At 42.7% G+C, this 23,731-nt stretch overlaps 1 protein-coding gene across 1 annotated transcript; it reads right to left on the bottom strand.

Moving 5' to 3' along the window:
- Window positions 1-3,566: 3,566 nt before the first annotated feature.
- Window positions 3,567-19,789, bottom strand: LMO4 (LIM domain only 4). Its single transcript, XM_064147953.1, has 6 exons — window positions 19,686-19,789; window positions 18,428-18,582; window positions 15,907-16,145; window positions 8,930-9,026; window positions 8,419-8,574; window positions 3,567-4,322 (listed from the first exon to the last, which is right to left on the bottom strand). The coding sequence occupies exons 3-6, from the start codon at window positions 16,140-16,142 to the stop codon at window positions 4,314-4,316; spliced, it is 498 nt and encodes a 165-aa protein (XP_064004023.1). The 5' UTR covers window positions 16,143-16,145; window positions 18,428-18,582; window positions 19,686-19,789; the 3' UTR covers window positions 3,567-4,313.
- Between the last annotated feature and the right edge of the window lie 3,942 nt (window positions 19,790-23,731).

Raw genomic sequence — 23,731 nt, 5'->3', positions numbered from 1 at the left:
TTTATTAGTTGTGATTAAGGAGATATAGTAGCCCTGTTTACACAGCTCTAACAAGTCAGGACCTGCAGTACGTTATTGGCTTGCGGCCCACAACTTGCAGTCCATTCTCAACAGAATCAATCTGAAGTTGAAAACATCCCCTGTAGGAAGCATACACATCCCTGCTTATACAGGAACAGAAAGCAGTAATAACTCCGGGTCCTGTAAGTTGCAAGTTCAACTCACAGAGATCAGCCCTGACTTGTCATTGCTCTCAGCATGTTCGTGATGAGATCAGAGTGCTTCACAGAGGACTCATACTTTCAACTTGACAAGGGACATAGGTGAGCATGCTACACTTCACTGTTACTCACAGCTCCAACTGTAGAAATAAACTGAGAGCTCCTCACTGTTTAACATGCAGCCAAAGCACTGCCAATCTAAAATGGCTGATCAGTAATACTTTAATTGCAGTTTCATAGAAACAAATTGCTATTTAATTGCAATAAGCTCTCTGTGGCTTAGCTGGACTGACAATAGGCATACACCTGGCACTCAAATTAAGAAGCAGCAACAATGGTTATCTGGTACTTCACGTTCAGGAGGCTCAGGCAATGGAATTGGACCTGGAACCTAATTTCAAAACAAAGCAGTATGTAGAATACCTAAAAAAAAAAATTTTTATATATATATATATATATATATAGAGAGAGAGAGAGAGAGAGAGATGTACACACATTAAATGTTCCAATCTCAATTGTATTTATTTTAATAGAGCTGTTCAGAATGTAGATCCTTGCAAAAAGCCTCACACTTGACATACAACTACCCACAAAAAAAAAAAAAAAATGATTAAAACATGGAGCTTCTGAAGTGCCTGACAGTACTTGATAGCAACTCACACTATGCCAATACGTCCTCCTAATTTTATTTTAAATAGTATTTACCCTAAAATTAGATGCTGCAAATTTTACCAGCGTTAAGTAACAGGGAGAAAGGGAGACAAGCTGGGTAAGGTGAATATTCTAAAGAGGCACCTTAACTTCGTAGGCTTCATTTTGGTAAGACATTCTCATTTTATATTTCATAAGCCACTGCATAACCTGTTAAAATATTTAAAGATAAATCACGTAGGACTGAAAAGACAGTATCTTGTTGCAAAGAGAATTTGGTTTGGAAAGGCTTCATGTCCCACTGCCTGCCAGGCTGCGTAAATCTCATAACTAGACAGCTGGATAGGTAAAAACATTAAACCCATTTAGAGGGCAATCTTTCTACAAAATTGTTTCATTAATAAGAGTGACAATTTATATGATTGAGACGTTTAGATGCAGCATAGACAGAGCGTTTTACCCAGGTTCACGAGGATGATTTCAGATTAGTAATATTTCCTTTTTTTCTTTTTTGTTTCCAACAGCATTCATTTTTGAAAGTCAGGGAAGCTCTGAGGGAATGATTATTTGTATGACTTTCCAGCAGCGCTGAATGCGGAGGGTGTATTTCAGCCTCAGCGTAGCAAATGCGCGTGATGGAAGGTGAACAAGTACGTGTTTTTCCTTACAGATCTCCTAAAAAAGTGATGTTTCACATAATGACAAAGCTAAGTGTCTCCAGTAGCCCTCTATCCACACCCAGCATTCCCATTAGAGCCTGTTTTATTGTCTGAAATGCCTCTGGTTTCAAGAAAGTGTTTTACCTAAAGCAAGAATACTACTTAAATATGTTCTATTGTATATTCATAGCTCCATTAGTCCTCCTCCAATTTAGCACATCAAAGCAAAGGCTTCATCACTTGCATGTGGATTATGCTAACATGAGTGACATTTGTAATCTTATAGGTCTGCAACTTAAGAAATGCTTTTAAAGTAAGCTATTAAAAAGGTAGCTGTGCTTTACAAACGAGTCGTATAATAGTTTATTTAAAGCCTTTAATGAACTTCAACCTCTACATCACTAAATGCTACACTACATTACTTGCTAGAAGTTATTAACTATCTTCTTAGCACTTCTAGGTTATATTGGACAACCAAAAATCTGTACGTGTTAGATTTAGATGCTGTACCTACCTCGAGTGCTTCTACTGAGAGAGTATGAAAAGATGCCTACAGTCTGACTAACACTTGAATTCTATATTCATACAGCTTCAAGTGTCTTTTCAAAGATATCGAAGCAGCACAATTCACAGGACTCTACCTAAAGACGTTAATGCCAGATCAAAAAAGCTTAGAAAGTCATGTAAAAAACTATAAAGTGCATTTAATTAAATGCACACGTAGCTGTATGTCATACATAGCTTCTGTCATTTTATTGCTTGGTATGTTATGCAAGTATTCTTTTGTCTTTACTGTCTGATGCTGACATTTCCTTTTCTCCGAGACAGACCTATTTTTTTTCCTCAAGCACTGAACTGTTGAAAAACGAAATCCAGCAGACTTCCAATACACCAGAGGTCAAGAAGTAGTATAAAAAAAAAAATAAATAATTTGCTGTTGGTTGTTTAGACAGACAAATCTATAAATCAGCTTTTTGTGTATCAGCATCACAAGAAGGAAACAAGCTCACACCATAACCAAGCATGCTGAGCAGCGCACACCTTCTCAAAAACAGAACAGAAAAAGAAAACATAATCCTGATGTATTTCAAATGTGCTGGTGTCCTATAAAAGCCAGGCAGTTGGCAGTACTGATTTGTTATTAATTGCAACAGAGGTGCATTCTAGGTGCCTGCAGTTTCCTGACTGAAGGCATACAATGCACAGCCTTACTGCTACAAAGATGAAAAGTAAGAATTTTCACCAAATTATTCTGCACAGCTCTACCACCAGCAGTTGACAGGAAAAAAACACTAAATGAAGTTGCTGCTTTTCTAAGCTATGGGGAGGCTTTGTTGCTTTAGGGGAAGGGGTGGGGGAGAAGGGGGGTATTTGTTTGTTTGCTTTCAGAGGACAGATCATAGTTGAGATCAGTCAGCGCTCAGAAATTGCCCAGGAAACATATTTCTCTTTCCTCAAGATTATGGGTGTTGGAAAGTTAAGTCTTTTACCACAGCAAATGCAACTTTATGTAGCTCAGATCAGAATAGCTATTGTATTCCTTTTTATGAATACTCAATTCTAGTGCTCAGCATGAGGTACAGACCTTTTGTGGGTGTTTTATTTTATTATTCTTTGACCTCTGATGGTATATACATACACTCCCATGCTTGCACGCTCCAGAGACACATGCACATCCTTAATACAGATGATTCTGCAGAAAGGAACTGCCTAGAAAGAGACCACAATACCTATGTGTGTACCGTAATTCACTGCAATATGAATTGTAACATCCTTGCTATTACCAGAATTAAGAATCTCAATAAAAATAAAGACCATTTGGAAGTAGTGCTCTGTACCATTGCCAGAAGATGGTTAAGTAGTTTAACAAACTCATCACTGGCATAAGGAAAAGAACCCAAAAACATTCAAACCAAAAAAGCTACTTATAAAGATAACTGACCAGTAAGGTAATGACTACCTAAGATACAGTTTCAGAATATTGAGTGAAGTGTTAAAAAGAAAACAAAGCTTCTAAAACCCATACTCAAATCAGTTTTGTTTTACTTTTTTATTATTTAAATACACCATACTAGAGCAAATGTCTCTGAAAATATCACAAATAAAAGATTTTTCTTCATTCAGCAAATTAGAAGTAGGTGAAAATTTCTACACAGTAGCTGCTATGAGCCTGACTTTTCTCTTTCTTTTTTTTTTTTTTTTGCCATGGGAAGTAGCAACATCAGGACAAAAACACTTACATGCATACATACATTGTATTTTACAGAGATACAATAAAAGTGTTTGTGATAGAATATCACAAAAGCCACATCTTTTATCTCATGTTCGTTTTGATTGAAACACATTTCCTTACAACACTTAAATATACAAAGAGCAAATAGAATGTTGTTAAGGTAAAACACAGGGTACAAACTGGCCAGTGCCCTGCTAATTGTTAATGAGGGTAGAAAGCAGATTTCAATGCTTCTTTTAATTAGCTTCATTAGTCATCTTCCCCACCCGCCCCCCCCTCCCCCCCCCAAGATGTCCTCCGGTGGATCTTTTTTCATTTTCTCTACAGTCTCCCATTAGCCCAGGTTCATGGAGTCCTTAATGTTCATATTCAGTCATTTTAATACACCAATAAATGTGGGAAGGGCGATCAAGAATAAAGAAGGTGCAATGGTATGGAGCTGGCATTGATGCTAGCTACAAAGGTGACTTGTCTACTTGGAGACATGGGATCCATCTGTGATGAACAAAATTTGAGATGAAGGCACGCATTCTGCATTACTCTGACCTTTTAGCAGACCTGCAAGAAATAAAAATGGGTATCTTAGCTAGAGTACTAAATTTGAGATAGGAAACTATAACATGACTGCTTTTGTCTTTTCCTTATTCACTAATCTCTTTTTTATTACATTACTTTCCAACTGTGACTTGATTAAGGCTTTCTACGCTATCCATTCACGCTGCTAATGTTTCAACTTCAGCTAGGAAAAAGCAAACAGTTTCTGCAGTTTCACTACTGAAAGGAGCAGAGAGGGAGGGGGAAAAAAGACAACAAATAAGTGTACTTTCTGGAAACACATTGTACAGACAATCAGGTGGCTTTTCTGGGCCCCTTTTACAAGGGGAGAAACATTATGCCATGCCTTTGAAGAAGCTAGCAATATGATCTTATAATTGGAAGAAACAGTGTGTAATGCAAATAAGAAGTACAGCCAATATCTTCCCAAGGCAACTTCAGTTAATGTGCTGCACTGCACAAAAGCTAAATATAGATATTTCAGGATTTCCTCCCCCCGTTTAAAATTCCTCATCTGGTGTGTTAGTTAATGTTACATAAACATTTTAGTGTATGAAGTCAAACATGTGCTTTCACACTGGTGTTAATGAATTGTGATAATTAAAAGTGTCTAACTCAATAAAAATCTAAACTTTTGTGGATAAAATAGAAATTATCATCCATACTCTTCAAATACAATCTGTTTGCAATTACCAAAATGAAATAATATATATTAGATTTTTATGGGTTTTAAATGACATTTTGCACTTCCCAGGAAGTTCTTTTTTCACCCTTTCTCTAAGTTACTAAAAGCCTGAGGTCTATTAGTAACTGCAACCCCCCACTTTCAAGCTAATTAAAGTAGTAGAGGCTTGGAGGTTTAATTCCCCAGAGCTGAAGCTCAGTATGAGAAAGGTAATTTGTCTGTCCAGAACAAAGATTAGGGAGCAGCCAGCAAGCATATTTAATAAATGAGCATCAAATATCTTCTGCTATGGACACAGACAACACCAATTATGTAACTACAAGGGAATTGTTGAGTGATATGTAAACTAGAAGATTTCTAAGATCTTCTCCAAGAGACGTAATCTCACTCATACTTTATTTAAAAGTAGAGAAGCTGAGACAAGCAGCTGCTACAAACTGCCAACTGGTGGGAAACACACACTTTTAAGTGGTAATACTGTTGCAAACAAAAAGCACTACAGGAATACTACCACTACCCAAAAAAGCACTGTGTATTCTTGACAACAGAGTCCCTCCAAATGAAACGGCACAGAGGCCATCACAAGCTCAGAGGCTGCGTTCTGCAGGCAAGCAGCAGTGAGTTCAGAGAAAACGAACTAGTTGCTTTCGAACTAGACAGCAAGCCATGGAAGTTACAATTCACACGTGCAAATCGCCTCGGGGAGGCAAAAGGCCAGGACAGCCAACACCGCTTCATTTGCCTCCTCAAAACAAAACCCAAGCTCTTAAACATAGCCCATGCAGCTCTTCCTGCCTGCACCAATCACCAATAGGTATTAACCTGCAAACTACATTAAGACAACAGTGAGTTCACATAGGGAACAAAAAGGTGGCTTAGTGCTGCGCACATGCCTCAGACTCTTCAGTTTAGGTGAAACCGCTGTAAATATTCTGCTGTATCGATAATTTCTTGTGGTAGAATAAACTGGAAACTTGATTGAGCTTTAACATTTAGTAAAAGCTATCTGCTAAAACCAACTGTGTCACAGCAGCAGAACGTGTTCAGTTAGTGGCCCTAAGCCACACAGCTTCCTGGAAAATATCTCTGATGTAAAATTCTTCAGACCTTTACAGCACAGAAAACACAACTTCTGTTGGCACTTGCCCTCGCAGCTTCCAAAACTCCAGAAATCTGACAAATCAATGAATTAGCAACTTGTCTCCTCATCTGTATTTCAGTTTTGTTGGGTTTGGGTGCTTTGCAATTCCCCTTTGAAAACTGGTAGGGGAACTTACACCATTTTCTAACGGGATTATACCATAAAGGAAAAAAATCCCCCACAAAACAATAATCTGTCCCCCAATAGTCTCCCCAATCTGCCTCACCATTGACTGTTGCAACGCAGTTAATAGTGAGTGACAGGAACTAATAAAAACCTGTTGTCACTATTTTCTCTGCATTTAGCATCTACCAAGTGCTTAGAGTCAGCTCTGCAAGCTCAGACCAATTTTATTTCTCTTTTCCATGTTCTATGTTCTTCACCACGTCCTACTGCTTTTATTGCAACTAAATTACTTTTATGTTTTGCTAAGGCATAGTAAGAAACTGATAAAAGTAAATGACAATTTAGACACCTACTTGAAGTTATATTAAACTTTACATTCATAGAAGACAAGTGGATAAGCCACTCTCTCAGAATGGCAAACCTTTTACTACATAGTATAAAGACAAATGGTTTTACCTGTATTTTGAAATGGGATACCTACAAATATTCACTTAACAGAGTCACTGCTAGATAAGGCTGTTTTACAGATTTGTTTCATTAAAATTCACAACAGTATAAATCTATGAATCTTTAACTGTATTTGTACTTCCTTGAGAAGAGGGTGCACATTCTCCTCCAATCTTAATTATCTTTGTTCTGCCTAACTATAAAGACTTCTGCACTCAACTCTCTCTTCACCTCAACTGACAAGTAAATAAAAAAAAATATTCATGTTTTATTTTGATGTAATTACATTTACTGTGCAAGACTTGAAAAAAATACTTAAAATTAATCAGTAAATTTATGCAAAGAAAAAATAAACACAGATACTGAAATGTAGTAACACGGCAAAAATATCGTGAAATTAAAGACCAGTTTTTGCTTTCTTGGACATGGCCTCAGCTAACTAAAAGAACTAAAAATATTCTGCACATTACAGTATAGATCAGCCTAGCATTTCTCCCAGGCTTTTTTTCATCTTCCAAATTCCTATTTGCAGATAAATGTTATTTTTTGTGATCCTTAGAGACATTAATGAAGTTCCTATTGTAAATCTATAAAGAATTACCAACTGAAGTGTGCACTTTTTGTTTCATTGCAATAACTCAGTGCTGTGTGATTGCCTGGGTTAATGATGAAAAAGTCAAATATACTATCAGAGCTGATGGAAAAATCTATCACCAATCTGAAATTAAAATTCATCTGTGGTCAATAAGATTTAATATCCATGCAAGTGGCGCTGTAAAGAGTAAATGAATCAATGTCATCAATACATAATCAGTATGAAATATGATGTGAATAAAATTATGTGCAAGAGTCATACATTCACTCTTTTCTGGACCAGGGTGGAATGAACAGTCTTTTAACTCAAGGTTGACAGTAATTGTTACAAATTAGCCACAGCAGTTATCAAAATGCACTCACTTGCATAGCTTTAGGACTTATTAAGGAGATTAAAATAGATCTAAAACTATCTACTTTCAGAGTTACAGGACAACTGTTGATCAGATATTTTTTTTCTTCTTCTTCTCTATATGATTTGTACAGCCATTATTTACTCATTTAGCTAGAAACCAAGAACTATCCACCACAGAGATAAACAATCTGTACTTGAGCTATTAGTGTTATGGAGTGATAAGAAAATAGCACTTTGTTTTTTTAAAATCTGAGTTATGACATACAAAACAGACAAGAAAATACTTCTGAAACAGTACCCCAAGCATGCTTCCTCAGCTAAAACCTTAGCATTAAAGTGAAATACACTGGTTCAGCACAGGAACCTTCTCTTCACAGAACATTATAAAGGATCTAATTTTCCTCCCACAGAAACTTCCTCTCTTGTAGCCCTTAATTTCCAGATTACAAAATAAAATACTTCTCTCTGTTAGGAGCTTATATTAATGTAAGCTCTCCATTTTGCTTTGTACACAAGGAATTCAACAGCTGTATAGATGAACATGCCCAAACCAAATTAAACTGACTTATCCTATATGTCATATTTAAAAGATTAGTGTTTTCTCCCCGTACCCCATGCCTAAGTTATTTAAGATAAGTTCAGTTACATAAAGGTCTCCTTGCAGGGGTGGGGATTGTCCACTATTAGAATGAAAATAAATTGATCTTCATTTAGCTCTAATAAAGCTTATTAGTAATTGTTGAGTATTCACCTTCTGGTCTGGCAGTAGTGGATTACTCTGAAGTGAATTCAAATGGCCATTGATGAGAGCTGTAGGTCTATCATGTTCACAAAATAAACTGCCATTGATGTAGTGAAACCGATCTCCAGGGACCAGGCGATTCCGGCAGGTAGAGCATGTAAAACACTGCCAAAGGAAAAGAGACAGCAAGTGAAACTACAGCACAAATTAAGTATGCTGCAGGTTTGAAAATTACACTTCAGAGACTGCAAGTACAGCTGAGATATGGAGCTGCTTGGTTCCTAGTTTCTCCAAATATGGCATTAGTCTTACCTGTTGGGACTACGCAGTACATAACTCAAGTTTAGTTACACCGATTACGAGGGAACAAAGCTGCACACTACGGGAAGCTTTATAATGCATACTCACATTTCTAGTTATTGCTTTGCATTTCATTCATAGGAGATGCAGATTTTTATATTAAAGAAATATGGCAGTACTAATTAGCTGCTTAAAATAAAATAGGAGAAAACCTCCTTACCTTAAGATGATAGACATTGCCCTGTGCCCTCATGACCAGCTCACTAGCAGGAATGGACTGTCCACAGGCACTGCAAGCACCACTGTTTCCAAATAACCTGAAACAGAGGTGATGATCATGAATAATTTAATACACAAGAGGCTCTAAGCATTTTTGCGCATCGCTGCAATGGTTTATTACACAACTGTTTTAGACTTCTGACCCCCGCCTTCTGACTTGCTTACGTGTCATAATATGAAAAAGTGTCTGTTTGTGTAACAACTGGTAGCTTCACCCTACCCTGGATGTGGTTACACAGCATTTAATCAGAAATATTGACTTACACCTCCAGAAACACAAACAATTCTGTACTACACACATTTTATCAGATTACTGGGTTCATCATAAAAAAAAAAGATACAATTCATGACTGGAGTTTAAATGCATTGTGTCCTTGAAATTATATGAAGAACTCTTTTGTACTTTAATCATATCTTGAGATATGAGTCATCAAAAGGGTTAAGAGGATTTGATTGTATATCTAAGAAGACATCATGCTCAGTGTATTGAAACTCCAGTAAACCTCCATCAGTGCAGAGTTTCCATTAGAAACTCTCTGCTATCCAGGTTGATATATAATGTGTATGGGTTAACCTTTTCAATCATGGTGTCAACACTTTAGATTTGCCTCTGCTCATCTCTTTCATCCTAACCTTCTCTCTCTCTTGATAATGAAATGCTTGCTCCAACTTCCCTCTATCTGCTCCTGAGTCCACAATTTAGATTACTTCATCTCTGCTAGCAACAAACTGAATGAAATTTCGATTTGAGCAGAAAGTAATTTACCGGGATCTGGACCCATTTGTCATCATATCTCTCTGGGTGTTTGCTGTATCACTGCAGTTTTCCTATGCAATCAAATGAGACCACAACATCTGCCATTGGGGGGGGGGGCGGGAGGGGGGGGCACATGCAGTGGGGGGAGGGGGGGGAAATAGGCAGAAGAGTGGTGAAGAAAAATATATACATAATTCTTCAAATCCGTTTAAAGGCACAATGCATCGATTCAAAGCATAATACAATAATGATTATTGAGTTCTACTTCCACAGGCTGCGTTAGCTAGAATTAGAAAGCCTTTATTTGCTTTTGCACGGGCCTCTAACATACACAAATATTTATAAGAACTACCACAATCATTTCCCAGTAACCAAAAAAAAAAAGGGAAACTGAACTAGCTGGCAGGGTCGCAGACCCACTTTCCTGCACGATGTAAAACATAGTAATAGGATTTACAAATTAGCGTATTGGTGTCATAATAAATATTAATATTTGCATCTCCTTCCTGTCCAAATAAAGTCATAAAATTCTGTTTGTGTCAACCTAGGAGACGCATTACAACAGAATACCCGTAATCTGAATGATTGCAGTGTGCCTCTGTATAAAAATAATTGCTTTGAATTTTCAGAATCTGGGCTTGCAGAGGAGGCTTGTCATGTTCAAACTACTAATTTGCTGTCGCCACTTTATTGAAAATAGCCTGTAAGTTGTTATTAAATGTATCGACTGAACGACAGAGAGAGTAGTAAAACTGCCCCTTAAGATGGCTTTTAATAGGAAGCTGAGAAACAAATTTTGCAGCAGCATCGATTTGAAGAGTTCAATCAAAACTCCATTTCAAAACTAATTAGTCTGAGATCCACGACACATTGACACGTTCTTGCAGAATCACAGTGGTTACAAAGGGAAAGCTGAACTAATACATTGTCAGGACCTCCAGCCAAAGGGACTAAACTGTCTGGAAACTAAGGGTCTATTATTAGGGCATTTTCCAAATCAGGGCCAGTTCCGAGTAGATGATGAATTGGGGCTGCTTCCAAAGCGTTACGATAGGCATTTTTCTTCCTCCATTGTTACTAGTCATGAAGACTGCGTGTAGAAAAGGTGCCCAGGAAGCACTGCGAAAGGCACTGGTACACTTGTAGAGCAAAGTTCCGAAAATCCAGGGTAAGGGGGCGGCAACGAGGGCATTGCCAGGTAGGGCAGAGGAAGAAAGGCAAACATGTACTGACACGGTTACTTGTCTGGGAGAATCTGATCCTGGTGAACGGTCTCTCACAATCCCCAGCAAAACTGCACCACTCAACTCAAAACACAGCTTTTGGAATGCTGATCCCACTGCACTGGTCTTCGTTAAGCATTCATTGGTTACACAGTTCTCTCTGACTAGAAGTGGTTGCACACCTTGAATACCTGTGAATTCTAATAAACGGAGTCACACTAATCCAGAGGCTTTCCACACATCTTAGGTTTCCCCTAGGCATACTCCCAGAACATTTCTGGTTTGGAAAGTCATTTCAGCTGAACCTTCTGCTAAAAATTCCTTAAAATTACTTGCAAAGTCAGAACACCTTTCTGTTGCTTTGTATTATTTACCAGCTTGTTTTTCCTTCTCTGCTGTTGTGAATGGTTTTGTTCTGTAATATCATTAACAGGAAAAATGGGTTTATCTTTAAAAAGGAAAGAAAAAAAAAGTTATTCCTCCTTACTAGTAAAGGAAGTCTTCCACAGTAACTATTTTTACTGAAAAAGTTGTTTCACATGGTTTCTGAGGCTGGAGAGCTAATTATCTAACCAGGGGGACTGTCCAGGACAGTATTTGATTTAAAAGGCTTGAGGCTTTAGGTGCTCAATTAAGTAGCTATCGGTCTCAGACTGGACTTTAATGGGCTCTTTTCTCTTTAACTGCAGCAATGGGTAGAGATACCCCAGGTCAGGCTAATTAAAGCCAGGGGACTCTTTAATTGTGATGACAGAATTGGTTTCAGTTTCCTCTTTGGGTCCTCAGTCCAAGAAGGTCATTAATATTTCAACATTTGGGCAATGCAATCAATCACAAACATCAAGAGGTTCCCTATGCAGACAAGGCAGCTCTTCTACACTTAGCAGCATTTTACTGAGCCACCTTAATTTAACTACTGTATGGTTCCAGCACAGCACTCCCCACACCCCCAAACACACAAACACTCCCGGGGTTGTTTTTTCTGGTTGTTGCTCTGTACGGTTTTCTTTTTCCCTCAGAACTTTCACAGGAGTGTGAATGAAGGGAGCAAGAAATCTTTTCAGCCCAGTTTCCTTTCTTGCTGCTCAAAATTCTCTACCAGTAGAAACTGATCTCTAGCAACTTACACTAATGGTTTCTTTTTTTTTTTTTACAAAATTGTGGAGACAGACTCAAGTGCTCCAATTCTTGCATAACACAGTGCACTTTTGTACCCACAAATACATATCCAAGTCCTAGAAAAGTGAAATGCACATCCAGACCTACTGATCCAGAAGCGATTGGTGCTTCTCTGCGTTCCTTGTATTTAATCTAAATTCTGCACCAGCTATATTAAATGTAACAAAGAAAGGCAACACAGAAATTATGCCTGGAGCCAAGTCCATTAAAGGTACTTCAGAATAACTAGAGACCATGCACCTTAAAAGCACCAGAAGCTATTGATACTTAAAAGGGGGAGGGGGTGGGCTGTGCATAATGGCAAGTGCTGCATTAGAGAAGGGGAAGGGAAAAAAAAAAAAGGGAAGGAGGAAAAAAAAAAAACCAGCCAAATTACGCTTGGTTAATTCAGAGTAACAGATCTGCCCCCAAGTGAATTGGAGGCCTTGAATTAATTCTGTTATGACAAATCAAGATAAACGTTCCCCCTAAATTGCATGCGATTTAATTAATTTTTGAGATCCTGGGCTTTTTTTTTTTTCCTAGCTAATAGTTCACATGCTCCTGCGCTGTCATTGTGCTTGAGTGGGCAGACTTCAAAGTGATATTAAATAACCAACTATTAGATTTACCTAGCACGTCCTATTGGAAAAGTGCCATTTAATTACCTAGCCTGTTCAATTAAAGGGACAGCATTCCCTGAATATAGCAGCTTGCCGCTGATTACCAGGGAAATGAACTCGCTGTCTGCCGGCCCCCTCCCCTCCACGGCGCACATTGCGGCTGCGGCGGCCGGCCGAGGGCTCCGGGCCCGGCGGGGCCCGGCTAGCCCCGCGCACCCCCCGCCGGAGGAGCCGGTGGGGCTGTGCCCGCACCGTGCCGCCCGGGAGGGGAGGGGCCGCGGGCGCTGCCCCTTTAAGCCGCGCCCGGGCAGCCCCCCCCTTCCCCTTCCCCACCACTCCCTGCTCGCTCTTAGCGGCCAATTTCGTTAATTAAATGTTTTGTTTGCGACGCGGCTCTCATTCATTTCGGACACGTCATTCCGAGCAGATCTAAGCCAGGGACCAGATCTCATTAGATAAAACCTATCAGAACTAAGAGAAAATGGAGGAGACACTAATTAAAGCTTTTAATTGTGCGGATTCGCTGCCACGCTGCTGCTTTATCTGGCATCTTAAGGTTGGGAGGGCTGCGCTCCTCTCCCCTCCCTGCAAGCACGCTGCTCGCGGTGGGGAGGGAGGGGCAGGGACTGGGATTTTCACCTCCCTCTCTCTTCTCAGGAACCTTGGCTTTCAATGAAAGCTGCCGCTGTAGCTCTATGGCTAATTTGTTGCCGGGTTTGGGGAGGGGAGGGAGGGAAAAGGGAGTGCTGTGTTGTTTAAACAACAACAAAAAAACCCACTTAAAACCTCAGACGGTTAAAAAGCTCATTAATAAATGGCCCCGTGGTCTTGGCCCAGAGAAGTCAAGTCCCTTTCACCTGGCGCCTTCTGGGCCGATCAATCCCCTTTCTCGTTTTCTTTTCGGTCATGCCTAGCGTGCCCTGTGGCTCTTGCCTGGGGAAGGGAATGCGCCACCACAAACACCCTACACAAATTAAAGAGAGGTGAGGATGGCAGAGAGGAACCGGAGGGACCCGCTGCTAAATGAGTGGCATTGTCTCCACAACCAAACGAGGCCATTGCAAACAAGAAGAGGGTGAGGGCCTTGCTCATGCCCATAGGACCCACATGGAAGCCTGTAAAATCCACTTCCAGCAGGAAAGCTCCAAGTTAACTCAGCCCTAGCAAGACTGGGCTGTCCTGCCCCACCGTAAGTGTACAGTGTCCAGTTCAAGTTTCAGCAAGCATCCCTCAAGAGTTATTTTTGCAAGTCAAATTACACAGATCTAAAGACAAGTCAGGAGACAGAACAAGGAGATCAATTCAAAATCCTCATCTGATAAAGCATCCTATCCGTAATCGCCTACATTAAAATAAACAAGTATTAATTTTTGGCAACACAAAACCAGAGGACTGCGATAAGCTTGCCTGAACTTGCCTCTGGGGTACAGTGGACGAATCTTCTCTTTTTAATTAGTAGTAATCAGACATGAGGGTTTGTTTGATGGTGTTGGTCGAGTGATGAATCTGTACTATTCAGTGCATCTTAACCGTAGTGTCAGTTTTTCCACTTCAAACAAGACTCTTTTCCTAACACCGTTCTGCTCTATTTAATTACAATTCTGCCAGGCTTAGGCTTGCTGCTTAGGATGATGACCGAAAAGCACCACGTGCTGATTTCCCAGTGTTGCTCTCTAAAAAATACTCCCCCCAAACTATCAGTTAAGGCTCCAACTCCCCCCAGATACCCAAGAGCTATTTTTAACCACTGAAGTGACCAAAGATGCAGAGGCTGCACTCCCAGAGTAACCAAGTAACTCCATCCTTTTCCACTAAAGAGGTCTCCATACACACGTACACATTCAGCACAGTATTAACCTGCTCAAACAGAAGTCAAGGTTTATAACATAAGCAAGCTTGTAACATTGGGTGGCTCTTCTTTTTTAACTTTTGTTTTCGTTGTTGTTTTTTTTTTAAGAAAGGAAGAAAGTAGAACTTTTTGGTCATAGGAGAGAAAGAAAAGCCTGGGTTAACTTCTGACATTTACTATCAATGAGATGCCAGAAGCATTTAAACAAAAGACAGTTTAAGCAAGCATTTCCATTATGAAAGTATGGTGCTTTTTTGTTGTTTTTTTTAATTACTGGATGTTGAAATAGAACACCTCCTTAATGCATTCATGTGCATCAGTCTATCAAACCATTTACTCAAATTAAATGTGTAATCCTTCAAAATGCCTCCTTTTAAATTAATGAGTTTAAGTAGCTTGAGTTCACCTGAAAAGATCGTATGGGTACCTGACCTCATGAATTCTTTCTATTAATTATATTGGAACTCGTTGGAAGGGATACTCCGCACAATCTTAGTGTACCCCAACAGATGCAAGATTAATAAGGCTTAGTTTCCCCTACCCAAATCTGTGGCATTTAAAGACAACAGCTTCAAAAAAGCAAGAGGTAAGAAATAACTGGCAGGAACATATCCCCCTGCATTTTCTATATTGAGAGTTAAGGAAAATGTCGGTTCAAAGCTTCTTTGCAACAATGCAAAGACAAACACCATACCACTGGTTTGGGCTGTAAGCAGAATCGGTGGCCCTCCAACTGACGGTTCATCAGCTCTTTCACAAGGAGAACAGAGAATGAGTCATTCTGTTTCCACTCAGAGAAGTTTAAAGGTGCTTATGTAAATATCATAATTAATCAGATACTAAAGGCAGGCATTTCATTATTTAGTACCTCTGCCACAGCCTTATTTAAGCCCTACGATTTTAACATTTACCGTTCAGATATGCACACTTCTTCTTCAACACTACAACAAAGCAGATTAATTTAGCCTCTCTGATTGCTGTTTATTTTTAGTTAGGACTTGTTTTGTGCTGACAAACCACTTTAAAGTTACAGTCGTCGTTCCGCCCCCCCAACTCTTCCCTCCACTTGGCAGCAGCAACTGCGCCCAGGGCTAGGCGCTAACATCCGCACCCGCACGTCTCTCCGCGTCTGAGGAAGGAGTTATTCCAAGCCAACCCACCCCTCCGCCCCGCGGGCAACCCACCCCATCGCGGAAAATAATGGGCAAAGCAGGATGGAGGGGCGAGAAATGCAGGAAAAGTGAAAGCGGTCCCCGCCAGCCCGACCATGGCCGTCGAGGCCGGCATCTGCGTGCCGCCACGCCTCACCTGATGTAGTCGTTCCTGCAGAGGATCATGCCGCTCTTGGTGTAGCAGGAGGTGCCGATGTCCCCCAGCTGGGCCTGGCAGCAGGAGCACTTGAGGCAGCGGCTGTGCCAGTAGCTGTCCATGGCGTAGAGCAGGAAGCGGTCGGCGATCTTCCCCCCGCAGCCGGCGCACCTCTTCCACGAGAGGGAGCCCGCCGTCACCGGGGGCGGCTGCGAGCTGCCGCCGGGGTTCACCATGGCCTGCGCAGAGAGAGGGCCAGGGACGGGTTAGTGGCGGCCCGGCAGCGCCGTGCCCGCCTCCCGCCTCGGGGCCGGAGCCGCTCCCGGGCCCCGCCGGGCCGGTGCAGCGTGGGGGTGGGGGGAAGGGGCAGCGGGCGGGCCCGCGGTCGCGCAGCTGGCGGGGGAGACTCGGAGCGAGCGCGCCCCGCCGCCCCCCGGCCCCAGGCTGCTGCAGCTGCAGCTCACAAGTCAGCAACAGTCCCGGGGGTTGTTTTGCTTATGAAAAAAAAAAAAAAAAAGTGTCTGAAGAGTGGAAAAAAAAAAAAAAGTTGTGAAACTGGTTTTTCGGTCTAGGAGAGGCTGCTCGGGCTGCAGGCGGTACGGGGGGCTCGGGACCCGCCGTTCCAGACCTCTGCCTTGGGTTTTTTTTTTTTTTGCTTTATTTTGGAGACGTAAAAACACCCAGAGAAAACACTCCAGACTGAGGACATCGGCCCGAATAATAGATCATTGAACTTTAGGACGCCTGTTAACTTCCTACACAAATATACTCAACTTTTGGCTCGCTAATCTGCCCTTGATTAGCAGTTTAAATGCTAAAGCTTTTGTTACTCGGGGAAAAAAAAAAGTTTACTGACCATAGGAAAGCAGCAGAATAATGAAGCTAACCGCTCTGGCTGGAGTTACTCTGGCTGCCCCCAAAACCGCTACTAAGGGCATTTTTCACTTTCTAATAAATGCTTTCTGCAAGCAGGACAACCGAGAGATAATATAGGAATCAATTCATAAAGCTTACTCTAAACCGATTAATTTGTTGCCTTCCAATCCAGAGCCCAATAAACTCCCGGTGTTCCTCTAGTCACTTATACTATAAAAAGATCAAGTTATTTACTGCCAATTAAGCAGCATGTTTTGTCTTTGTCCTTTGTAAGCCGTATGTGCTCATGCCGAGGCATCTGGCTATCAGCTAAGGACCTTCAGACTGATACCTCCAGAGCAGCGAGGACGAACTTTTCCTGCCACTGGCCCAACTCAGCTGCAGGAGAATCGAGGCCGATTTTTAAACACACATTTCCTCAGAAAGAGTACCTGGAGGTATGTCCAGTGACCGCACAATAAACCAGAAGAACTGCACCAATTAAGCTGTAACAAAAACCCCGAGACTTTGGAAAGAAAACCACTCTAAAAGCCATTAGCATTGCATTTATCCGAACGCATCATATACCTTTATGTAAATTGATTTCTGATGCATTTGTTCAAGGAATTGCCTTTTGTTACAGTTTCCAGCTACAGCCTAAATGAATCTGCATTTCCTGCTCCGTGTCTTTAAACTGTTTTCCTATGCTTTAAATCACTTCAGATTTCTTAAAAGACAGAAAAAGACTCCATGCCACCACCTTAGCCTGTCTTTGTCGAAAGCAAATATATATAAATTCAAAATGGGAAACGTTACACTGAGAAAACCATCCAGTAACCCCATTAAGCTAAAGCTCTTAAGGACAAGCAATACCTTAATGCTGATTAAATCTAAAAAGATGAATCAAGAGGACTGACCAGAAAGTGACTCCCTTGATAACTAAGGACGGGCCCTCATCAAGTTTCATTTAGAGTTGGGGGGGAAAAAAGCTTTTAACTTAAATAGGCTTACTCTAGTAATTACATAGCCAAGCAATTTAGGTCCTGGGATAGGAGTCAGTGAAATAGAAAGCAGAGCTGTAAGCTAGAGGTAAAATAACACACACACACCCCCCACCTCCCGTCTCTGGTGTTTTTTTAATGGAGACCAAGGGAGGGACAAGCGGAGAGCTGGCAATTTGTAGTACAAAAATGGATGCTTAATTCATGTCTTGGTTTTAATTAGGTGATTCACCGGATTTCTCCTGGATTGAAACAAAAGACTGTGCGGGGGGCAGGAAGGGAATTGGAGAGGAGAGAAATAGCGAGCTCACTTTGATCCTTTCTGCCACTGTTTCAGAACACTGTTTACTACGAAGGAAGCGGGTGCCCCAGCCCCCGTCCCCCACCCTCGTCCCCTCCATTCACAGCCGAAACAGGCAGAGCCCCTTCCCGGCGGCAGCTGGAAGGGGGGAGAGGAAAGCCGCTTGAGCAGCGGCCGCCGTCAGGCTTTGTACGCGGGGGCCGCCACAATGCCCGGGCCCGCGGCTCCCCCCGCACCCGAACGCCCCGCTCCGCGCCCCTCCGCCGCAGCGGACAGCGCGGGACGGCAGTAGGGTAGAGGGCGCGGGCATGCAACCGCACACACGTACGCTGGAATATAAGGGGTAATTACTGGCAGTACTTACCTGCTTGCCCTCTATATTGCAAAAGGCCGGAGAGCAACGTCGGTCGGGGTGCTTGAGGAGGTCTCCTTTCGAAGAAACAAACACAGCGCTTGCCCTCTCTCTGGCTTTTGGGAGCGCTGGAGGGAGCCCCCCGCCCAGGTAAGGGGCAGCCCAGGCTGGAAAAATACAGATATTTCTATGAGAGGCGTCTGCCCGGGTCCTTCCTCCAGCTCCCGCTTCCCGGGAGGGGAGCTGCAGAGCTCAGTCCCTGCCGCTGAGCTGCACACGCAGGGCGCCGCCGCCGCTCGCTGCTGCAATCGCCGGGTAAGTTTGGCAATGTGGCTTCACTTTGTACCGCTTCTCCCCCCGCCCCCCCCACCTCCGCCCCCTTCTCTGGGCTGTGGCGGCTCCCAAGCCTCCCGCGGAGCGGAGCTGGCCGGCCGCGGCCCGCCGAAGCGCCTCAGAGGAGAGGGCGAGAGCCGGTGAGTTTGAGAGGGGCCGAGCGCGGAGCTGCTGCCGGGGATCCTGCGGCGGTGGCTGCGATGGCAGGACGCGGGAGGAGGCCCCTCTGCTGTGTGAGCGTGTGAATGAGTGCGAGTGCCCCTGCGTGTGCGCGTCCGTGTGCGTGTACTCCCCGCTGCCCCTCACACATGTGTTACTGACAGAGCAGAATCCCAACTACACTCCGGCTCGGCTCCGCCGTCAGCCCGCCGCAGCCAATCCGCCCCCGGCTTGTTCAGGCGGAATAATAAAACCTGCCAATCCCCGAGAAGACAAAGGAATGACTGAAAGGGGAGGGAAGGGAAAAAAAAAAAAAAAAAAGGAGGAAAAAAAAACCAGCGAGAGAGATAGGGAGGGGGCGAGGAGGAGGAGGAGGGGAATGGAGAGGAAGGAGGGAGTCAGGTGGGCAGCACTGGCCGCGCCGCCTGTCCGGCAGCCGAGGGGAGGCGCACGGAGCCGTTAGGGCGCCGCCCGCCCCACTTCGCTCTCGGCCACCAGTTGAGAAACTTGGTGGGGAGGGGACGTCCCAGCTGAGTCCCGACGGCCGCGCTGAGGGCAGGGCCCGTCCTGCAGAACCCTTGCCGGGGTCTGGGCGCTGCCCCCGCCGCCGCGGTGCCGCCGGGGCGGAGGCGGTGAGGTGAGATGCCGCCTCGCCGCCCTCCTGGCGCCCCCCACCCAGTGGCCGTGTCCTTCCCAGGGGCCGAGCAGTCCTCGTCCTTGGGGCAGACTGGTCCTAGGCTACCGTGCTTGGGCGGGCAGGAGGCCCTGAAGGACGTACCCGGCTCACCCGTGGCGTGGAGGGGCCGACTTCCAAAAATCCTCCCGGTGACACCGTCGGGAGCTGTGCTTGGGACTCCACGTCCGGATACGGCCCGCTGTTACCAGCACCCTATGAAGGTTTGAAAGGGTTAAAGTGCCGCGGTTGGCTGGCAGATAGCAGCACAGCTTGTCATTTGAGAAGACAACTGCATTTCGGAGGAAGTAGCCCGAGGATGGTAGCAAATCAGAAGAAGTAATATTCACTAGAGACGCTTAAAATTAGAAGGAAAAAACCCGTGTAATAATAGCGCTTTTCTGAGGCCCAAGTGCAGCGCACAGGATGTGCCAATACACAGCACCACAAACAGCTAAGAAAGACCCTCGAAATAATAAAAAGCATCTGTATGTAGTCCGTAGTCAGTGGGTGTTATCTCCGTGACAGTTACTCCTGCAAGTGTCGGGGGATTTGCCCAGCTGCTGGAACTGGCTCTTGCCTGGTGCATACAGGGAGCACGCACACCTCTGTCATACAGCGAACCACAGTTAGAGTCAGATAAATCACGCATTTCCAGGAGGTGCGGAAGAACAGAAAAAAACTTAATAACAGGAGTTTCTCGATTCCAGACTGGTGACGTAAATAGCAGCCAATGCAGTGAGGACGGTGGGACCTGCTAGTTGAGGGCCGCTGCAGCAGGGCAGAGCAGCGGCCCCGTGTGCATCCAGGCTGGTGCCCACCCATGCCACAGGAGAGGGCCCGACAGGACCGCACTGCGCAGGAGGGACGGGTAATTGCTGTTGTCAGATAAATATTTACTGATGGCAGCGTGACTGAATTACGAGTTCGTGTGCATCTCTGTTGTCCAAGGCAACGTGGTATTTTAAGCCTGTTTGGCTGGCGACTCACGCAGAAGGGACGTAACCGCACAGGCATACGAAACTTTAGCCAGGAGTACTAATTTACGAGGAAGTGCATCGCTGCGAAAACGCAGACGGACTTCCTTCTGACAGGCCGGCTGGCAAATCTGGTCTCGGAAGTCACAGCCCAGGTGTACTTTAACCACATCGCCACCTGTGGGCCTTCTTCATGTCTGCATCTCTGGCCACAGCTGGGCCACGGGGACGTGTGCTTAGTAGACATCTCAAATAAAAGGAATGCCTAGCTAGAAAAAAAATATACTTGGGAAAACATAGGATATCGAGATATGTTGGTTTTTTTTCTAATTATACAGCAAATAAAATGCTGAAATGCTAATGGCACCGCAGGCTATGATTTTTAAATCGTAGGAGAGAGGCAGGAGAAAAGTCTGTTTCTGTCTTTCCCCATAGACCGTGATATGTTCAGAGTCTGAATACAAAGTGGACTTGGGAGCTCATGGAGAGCTTACTTTGGGAAACTGGGGAGAGCACCAGTGTTGTGGTTAAAAATAATATCATTTTTTTAGCATAGGTCTATGAAATACATCATCTGGATGTAATCCCCATGTACATATTACATTTAAGCACACTCAGCAGTTTTATATTTGTTATTTAGGATCTGGTACAATTTAAAATATATAAAGTAACAAGGCATGCCACAGATAATCAACAGTCACTGTTATGCTAGCTCTCTTACAGCTAAGAGCACAAGAATAGAGCAAATGCCAAGCTAAAATAAAAATCTAAGTTGTCTAATTATCTCAGCCTGCAATGGCTGGAAGCTACCAAATTCAGACTCTGGAAGACCCATCAGGTCCTCTCTTGATTGGAAAAGATATTCTACCAACAAACTTTGCCATAGGCATTAAAATGTTTACTAGTCTTAAAAGTGATAGTGATACGAAAAAAAATGTGAATTACCTTCTCAAGAGACAGAGTTTTATAAGGCTTAATGACGTCTTCCAAATACCATTACAATGTTTGTATCTTCTTCTGAAATCTGATCTTCACTATTTTTTGTGATTAATTTTAACAGAGGAAACCTTAACCAAGAGCATTTTGCAGAGCAATATTTTTCTAATTTTTCTTTTGTGCAGCATCTGTTGTTGCTGTGCTGTCATCTTTGTTATGCTTTTCATTGTCTATGTGCCATAATGTAATTAGTTAGTTCAACATCATCTGTGCTATTAGATGAGATGTTTCTATGGTAAGTTAACATAGTTCTGTGTAATTGGTAGATTGCAGCAGTAGGCATGAATGTATCCATCAACTTTAGGTCGATTTGAGTCCGCAAGATTTAAATTTGCTTGGCATACGTTATCCTCGAAGACTGTTAATTTTGGCTGAATGGATAAAAAACACAATGCAGAAGAAAATCTGGCTGCTTACATTGCAGTACTACTGGAGTGAGGGAAAAGAAAGCATAAAATTGCTAGCTTAGTGGCTGCAATCTGAATGTCTGGAAAATGTTACAGCTTGTGATGCAAATCGTTATAAAACCTAGTTGTGCTCCTAAGATAGCAGGTAGTCCAGAATTCATCAGGGTTATCTCTCCATTCATGAAAAGAGTCTTGCTTTGTTTTTAAATACTGCCATCCTATGAGACCTTGACTATCTCCTTTCTCCTCATTGAGAAACATTGAGGCTGCTGTCTTGTCTTGAAATCTTCCATGCTGAAGTTTGGTTGTCCTTCTGTCTTGCAAGCTACACCTTTTGAACAATCAGACTTTTGAAACAAACCTTCTAATTGCAGTCTCTTTGGAAACATTGATGAAAAATGAAGAGCCATTTGTTGTTTCAAAGTAATGCATCCTTTTGCTCACATAGGACCTTCTGTTTTAAGGCCTCAAACAGTTTGAAAATGTGACTGAATTAAATATTTAAGTCAGATATCCAATTATATGGGAGAGTACATGTCCTGGCAGAAGCTGGAAAGAATCCTGGATGGCTTTACTTTCAGTGTTCTTTTCCAAGCAGTAGACTACTGTTTGACCCAAAGAGCAAGATAGAAATATGAGCTCTTCTGGAAATGAGTGTATGGATTTTGAATTGTTTGTAAGTGCGCGAGTAACTGTTTCCATTGGAATGGGCTGCCCAGGGAGGTGGTGGAGTCACCGTCCCTGGAGGTCTTCAAGAAAAGACTGCATGAGGCACTTAGTGCCATGGTCTAGTTGATCGGATAGGGCTGGGTGATAGGTTGCACTGGATGATCTTCGAGGTCTCTTCCAACCTGGCTGATTCTATGATTCCAGGAACTTAGAACCACGGAAGGTAATTAGTAAGCATGGTTCACTTAGGGTCTTGCAAGTCCGTTTATCATCTCTGTATCCATAACCTGGGACAAGAACCAAATAATATAAATGTCAGTAATTATAAATATATATTTATATTAACAATGAAGTTTACTTCAGGAAGAGCTAAGGTTATATTTGTAATGACCTCATGTGGCTAAAACTACATTCACTAATTTGTCCTGTGCACATTCCTGTTGGAAGAGTTGATATATTACCACAAACCATCAGTAGCAGAAAGTCCTGGAAGCGAGTTCTGTGACGAAAGTCAAAGACATCAGAGTTGGAGATTATATGTAATTTATGTTTTAAATTACAGGTCTCTAGAGGCCACTAGGATATGTATATGTAATAATAAGTTCATTACATAAAACAATCCTACAATTTCAAATACTATATAAATTGTGAAAGAGAGCTTCATGTTCCACTGCCTAATAAACCAAAATAATGTTTAAACATATTATTCTCTGATTTTTGTGATGTTGTATTTGTAGAGTAATATTTTGTCACAAATATAAACTCAGAGTATTTTTATAACTCAGATGTCACCATCTTGAACAACAAAAAAAACCCTCCTTTGACAAATACTTTAAAATATAGACTTGTATAGAACTTACCATTACAAGCAAAAAAAACCCCAAATGTGTTCTTCAGTTTGCATTAATAAGATGCAAATGATGAGATTTAACAAGGCCAAGTGCAGGGTTCTACACTTTGGCCACAACAACATCAAGCAGCACTACAGGCTGGGGACAGAGTGGCTGGAGAGCAGCTAGGAAGAAAGAGACCTGGGGTTACTGGTAGATAGTAGCTGAACATGAGCCAGCAGTGTGCCCAGGTGGGCAAGAGAGCCAATGGC

This window comes from Pogoniulus pusillus, chromosome 8 (genome assembly GCF_015220805.1).
Source record: "Pogoniulus pusillus isolate bPogPus1 chromosome 8, bPogPus1.pri, whole genome shotgun sequence".
In the NCBI taxonomy this organism is placed as follows: domain Eukaryota; kingdom Metazoa; phylum Chordata; class Aves; order Piciformes; family Lybiidae; genus Pogoniulus; species Pogoniulus pusillus.
The sequence above is the reverse complement of the archived record's forward strand: the minus strand, read 5'-3'. Positions and strand labels throughout refer to the sequence as shown.